Raw genomic sequence first — 6,381 nt, 5'->3', positions numbered from 1 at the left:
TATATATACGTTTTAAAGATTGTGATGTGTCATGTTTAGAATTTACAAAAAACGCAAACACAGTAATTAATTCATCTAAACATTATTGCATTTCATGAACAAAACTTTCATTAAACCCTGCCTTCCCGACGTCTTTCTTATAATACCCTGCTTTGAAAAGAAGAAAATAATAGCCAATAACAATTTTCAGCATCCAAACACAGCTCGTACGCTCTACTTGGATTACACCTAGCTTATATTTATCAGGAATATCACATTGCTTAAACCTTAGACCTGCTGTTGCATTTTCGGAAAGTAAACTAGGCCTCAATGTCTACTATGAGTGATACAGAAAACAAAATGTTCATATTTGCAAATATATTCTGTCAAACTAGGGACAAATTTTCTTTTTTTCTTTTGTACATTGTTGAAAAGAATGCCCTACAAAGTGTGACCTTTGATTTTAAGCATGCTAAAAGTACTCTGACGGTAAGCTGACAAATTAGTTTTATGATCTAAAGAATAAATATGCAGATTCACTTGAAGCACACTCTACAGACTTTTAAAAGCAGAAAACATTTCTAAACATTTTGCGTTACAAAATACAAAGTTACTTTTGTGATAAAAAATACTTTGCCGCAATACTCTTCCAGATATGTTTCTAAGTCACCTAAATTCTATTCTTAAAATATGACAAACAATTAGACACCCAGTATTAACCAGTGCATAAAACACAAAATATCCCTGCAATGTGCCTTCAGACTAGAAAACCTGCATGAAATCTCTAACTAGACTAAAACAGTCCACAGAATCGCTACTTTGTCAGCTCACTAAAAAACCTCAGTTAGGAGAAGAAGACCACTCATCCACATATTGTGCCACAGTTAGAAGCTTACAGCTGTGATGCATTATGGTAGTGTCTTTTTCAAATCCCTAGAACCAGAGGCATACAAAACAAAGTATTTAAATAGTCCTTCGAAAAGAAGGGCAAGAAATGAGCCCCGGACACATCAGCATAAAGAACTCCTGAAAAATCCATATCATTAACTGCATCCTTAGAAATGAATTCTGATCCTTGTTCTGCTGAGAAGATTTCTTCCAAAATTCCTGGATAAACTCTAAGATAAGAGCGGCATGCTAAGAGAAAAATGACTTGACCTTTTCTAGAGCATCTACGTTTTGACTTTGAAACAGTCTTATCAACGTTAGCTTCATTTTACCAGGACACGTTCCTGCTAATCAGCTTCTTAGGTTTGAGGCTCACTCACTCCATTCACTCCAAAAAGGGAATGGACCGATCTTAAATGTCAAAACAGTTAAGTATAAAATATATATCTATCTATATATTTTCCCTTACTTGCCTGCCAAAGTTTTGAGTGTTCAAAAAATCTTTACAGTTACCTCTAATGTCATGTCACACCGATATCAAATAGTAGAAACTGTTTTACGCATCAAGTCAAAGGTGCATCTAAAAGGGTGCATAATATTCAGAGATGAAGGAGAAGGAATCCAGTAGAAAAGGCTGACACGTAAGCTCTGAAGGACATAACGGCGTAGCCTGGGTGAAACTCCAGAACGGTCTCTTCTTTGGGACAGCTGTGGGTTGGTTTTGTTTCAGTACGTCATAGGAAAGTAATGTGCATAAATAGTTTTCAATAAATAATAAATAAACCTTTCTCTGTTTCAGTATATACAGAGTGTTAAAGACAAAAGAAAATTCAGAAACACATCTATAGAAACCCATATTTCACACAAGAACATTGTCTCATTGAACATAAATATGTTGGTAGAAGTGTTCCAACAAGTGTTTCCACACAGGTGCAAACAATTGCCCGCTGTTTATCTCTTTTTTGACTAAAATTTGATCTTATTACCTCCTCTGCACCGTAAACATATTCTCATCTGAAAAAAGTAGACACTAATGACCCTGACGTCCAGATTGATCTTGTACTATGAAGGTGACGACTTGGTAATGCCCAAATTATAAAGAGGACTGTATACAAGTATTTCCTAGAGGTCACCAGTACCTTTCAGCAAAATAACGAACCCTCGTAAATCTCTATTTTTACAGACATTAATAAGTCCAGCCTCTTCTTCAGTAAATTAGCAGCTAATAAAACAAATTCCATCATAAAATACATTTACATCATATTCTTTAAATATGTAATATGCAAAATATTTCGAAAAAAAAAGTATTCACATCAAACCAGGCAGTAGTCATCATTTACCACGTTCCTGTCCCGTTAGAACAGTCTATATATCGGTCAACAGGACCATTCTTCGCACACATCCTCTCTCTCCTCTTGTAACACCACAGATCCAGAGACTCTGTTAATATTGCACCCATTGGAAAGAAAAAGAGAGGATCAATAGAGGATCAGCTAGATCAATAAATAAGTATTCCTTTAGAACAAGAGCCAGTCTGCATCTGATCGAGGACTTGTGCCGTTGTCCTCACAAGGTCAAGGAGGGAGGGCCGGGAAAAGGAGCCGTCTCATTCCTCGCGGCAGGTGGGCAGATTGACGAAGGTGAATATGTTAAACTCGATGAGGATGGAGAAACACAGGAAGACAGCGTACATCAGCAAACAAATGAAACCCAAACGCTTGTCCAGCTTCCACTTGTTCAAATGTACACCGAGAACCTGAGAGGGAAAACAAGGGTAGATGGTGAGACGTGCATTCAAAAGACATTTGTTGTAAGTGTTTTTAAATGCTCCTGCATACCGTGAGAAACACAGATGCTAGCAGCAGCCCAACTGAGAAAATCAAACCTTTACTGTTCAGGTGAATCTGAAAGGTGTTGCAAGAAAAAGCATGTTAGCTCTTGCATGGAGGCTGTACGGTAGAACAAATATATAGGAAAGAAATGTACAAATAAACACAAAAGGTTATTTATCCTAGGGAGACTCAAATGCAAAGGTGTACCATCAGTCTTTAAAAACACTAATATTTTAAATGCGATCTGTTAAATGTAATCTTGAGCAAATCTAAAAGTTAATAGATATTTTCTTCCTTATTTTACTATTGTTCATTTATTCATTATTGGCTATAGCATAAAAATAATTATCAGTACATCCCTAATTATTACCTTACACTATCACTACACTAATTTTATGTAATCCACTGCTCTAAGATGCTCTTTCTTAATGATCTGCGTTCTAAGCACTATTATGATGAAATCATCTACAAATATTAACCAAACAAACAACACACACACTAGAATACACTTTTTATTTCAATGCTGTTTAAGCAATTACCAAACAAATCGTTAAACAATAATTTCTATTTCAAAATGTTCCACTTACTGTGGAGCCATAGTCAATGGCCAAAGTCTGGAGGGTCCAGGGCAGACCAAGCCCAATCAGGATATCAAACACGTTACTACCGATAGAGTTAGACACAGCCATGTCACCCATTCCTGAAAAAAGATAGAGGAACAGTTGGGACTAAAACAGAAATTTAATATTCTAATACTTTCAGTTCTGCTCCAGCGTTAAATGAGGAATTCACCACTGACCATGAACTCGTGGTTTTTTAAAAATCAGTGCTTCATGAAAAAACTGAACAAGAACTGCTGTGGCATTTCCTATTACCACAAAATTCAAAACTCAGTGCATTTTGATTCTGGAGCAGGATTGCCAGGTCTGCAAAACCAAACCAGACCATTTTCTATTGAATCTAGTTCAAAACCAGCCCAGTTGCTTTCTTTTCTGCGGTATCCCTCTTTGTTGAAATCAAAATTTTGTCAGGTCCCCTTCAACTGACCTAGCATTCCAGGAGAGGTGGAGAAAGATTGTTTTAACCAATGGACTAACAAACAAAATGGTGACTGTATAAAACTAGCACAAACTAGGACAAATTGCTGACTGGGCAACACTGTTTTGCTGGCCTTCTGTTGATACGACTGTCCGTGGATGACATAAAAATAAAAAGGTTTGAATGACACAAAATGATCAATGTTGGTCTGTCAAGCATTCGTTTGCCGAGAACTAATGGGGAGAAAATTCCATAGTTTTGGAGCATACGTAGAGAACGTCCTGTCACCCCTAGACCGCAGTCGTGTTTCGGGAACAACTAAGAGAACTTTCTGAGACAAGCGCTTTTTGTCTGTGTGCCACTCAGATGTTTAAACTAATATAGTTGTGATAAACATGATAATCATAAAAAAAAAAAACAGATGTTTTTAGCAGGTATGAGCTGTAATGGCGCAGCCCTATCCTGGAAAAGGGGGTGAGGAGCAAAAGAAACAGGCACAGAAAACGTGCTTTCTGCTTCCATTCAAAATATGCATATTCAAAATTATATAATAAATAATCTGTAGGGTATTTTGACCTGAAGCTTCACAAACACATTCTGAGGACACCGATTCATTGTGGAAATAATAATTGATAATAATGCTAGAGCTTGAAGAAATATTCATTTGTTCCTACCTTGCCGTGCAACAATTAAACTGGCCAAGCAGTCAGGAACGCTGGTCCCAGCAGCCAAGAAAGTGATGCCCATGATGACATCAGGGATGCCCATAGTGTAACCGATCACTGTGACCTGCCACGGAAGCATCAACAGGTCATTTAATTTACACTTATAAGAATTTAACGTAATATTTGCGAGGCAATTCTTACCATCCAAACCATGATGTAAGAGAAGAAAGCAATCCAGAGGGTCGAGCTGATAAACGAGACCATATACCAGCGCTCCCAGCGAGGAGTGGAACAGTTGGGCACGGTGAAGAACAGCAGCAGACTCAGTGGCCAGGCCAGCAGCCACTTTAGCTTATTTAAGGCCCCACCTGCACAAGATCACGACAACATTCGAGTCATTAGCCTTTTAACAGACACTTTCATTCAAAACTGACCACAGTTCACCTCCTGTTAGGAACACTTAATGCTTATGGACAACCAGGAATTCATCTAAAATTATTTACAGTATTTGTAATCAATCGTCTGTAATCAACATACCGGGGCAGCGATATGGTACATAGGGTCCTTCGTTGTCATCTTCCTCCTCTTCCTCCTCATCGTTCTCATTGTTTTCATTGTCCTCATTCTCGTTTTCAGTGTCAGTGCCAGCTTCAGCTCCTCCCCTGTCGTCGTCATGGTGACCCCCCTTTCGCCCGTTCAGGCCTCGGTCCGGTCCTGCCAGCCCATTCTCCACCCCGCGCTTTCCTGGGATCTTTACTGTCACCTCTGAGTCCCCGTTACTGAAGCGACTGTTTATCAGACGCTGCCTCTACAGAAACATACGAACAGAATAAAAACAAGGGTTTTGAACACTGACAATAAGGAATGTTTCATGATAACCAAATCATCGTTGTATGAGAATGATTTCTGAAGGATCACATGGTACTGTTATTTTTAATATACTTTTTTTTTAAAATAATATTAGTGATTTTATATATATATACAACAGTTATTTTAATGATGCAATAAAAAATTATATGTAATAATATTTCATGAGATTTCTTTTGAAAACCAAAAAATCTGTACTTTAGTGCTTTTTTTGTGCTTGTGTGTCTGACCTCTGTGATAAGCATTCTGGAGGCCATTGTGAGGCGTGTGCGAGGAGAGAAGTGGCTGGTGATCATGATTCTCATCCCGGCCTCAGAGAAGGACAGCTGATGAGGGTATGCAGACAAGAGCTCGTCCACCATCAGCACTGATGGCTTCCTGTGAAAATTTGCTAAGAGGGGCACGACAGCAATGCAGAAATTTAGATGGGCGCTAAGCAGTCGTACACACTTATATAAAACAGGACTGCATGCATTACCTTTCTTAAGCAGCACGACAGTGGCATCGCACCCATCGTCGATGTCTGTGTTGCTTGCTGTGCCGTTACCCAGATTTGCAGAGTTCTTTTTCCGCCGTTCGATGTAATGAACCACCCGCGAGTTAAATCTGATTAACACCAAGGAAGGAGAGTTAATAAAATCAGCAGTGATGCAATTTACTGACGTGGAGTAGATACGAACAGCAGCAAATCCATGCAATAATGACAAAATTTCAATAGTGTCAGAGTAGAGAACTTACTTCATTAATATAATGTAAAATATGTACAGTACTATTAGGATGAGCGATTCCCACCTGGGAGGAGAAAAAGTAGCATAAATGACCGAATACTAAACAAAATGTGAAACGGTTGTAATATGAAAAATTAGGAGAGTGGTCTGGTGTAGCAACAGCTTTAATCTTACCATGTCACCTTTTCATCATAGATGAACTTGAAAAAAAAAAACCAACAGAATATAAAGTTACATTTCCAGACAAATCATAATAACAAAGGCAAATTTCTTCAAACAGTTCTGAAATGTCACACCTTACCACCAGAGGGCAGGATTATCTTACTGTAAATATGGATTTAATGAGAAATCTAATGGAGTAATATATAATATAATATAATATAA

At 38.1% G+C, this 6,381-nt stretch overlaps 1 protein-coding gene across 1 annotated transcript; it reads right to left on the bottom strand.

Annotated features, from left to right (window-relative positions):
- Nucleotides 1–13: 13 nt before the first annotated feature.
- On the bottom strand, nucleotides 14–6,338 carry LOC122333657 (sodium/potassium/calcium exchanger 3-like). Its single transcript, XM_043231360.1, has 10 exons — nucleotides 6,172–6,338; nucleotides 6,008–6,061; nucleotides 5,748–5,875; nucleotides 5,500–5,660; nucleotides 4,940–5,210; nucleotides 4,604–4,770; nucleotides 4,412–4,526; nucleotides 3,287–3,399; nucleotides 2,706–2,771; nucleotides 14–2,623 (listed from the first exon to the last, which is right to left on the bottom strand). The coding sequence occupies exons 2-10, from the start codon at nucleotides 6,010–6,012 to the stop codon at nucleotides 2,474–2,476; spliced, it is 1,176 nt and encodes a 391-aa protein (XP_043087295.1). The 5' UTR covers nucleotides 6,013–6,061; nucleotides 6,172–6,338; the 3' UTR covers nucleotides 14–2,473.
- Nucleotides 6,339–6,381: the final 43 nt, after the last annotated feature.

This window comes from Puntigrus tetrazona, unplaced genomic scaffold (genome assembly GCF_018831695.1).
Source record: "Puntigrus tetrazona isolate hp1 unplaced genomic scaffold, ASM1883169v1 S000000309, whole genome shotgun sequence".
Lineage (NCBI taxonomy): Eukaryota > Metazoa > Chordata > Actinopteri > Cypriniformes > Cyprinidae > Puntigrus > Puntigrus tetrazona.
The sequence above is the reverse complement of the archived record's forward strand: the minus strand, read 5'-3'. Positions and strand labels throughout refer to the sequence as shown.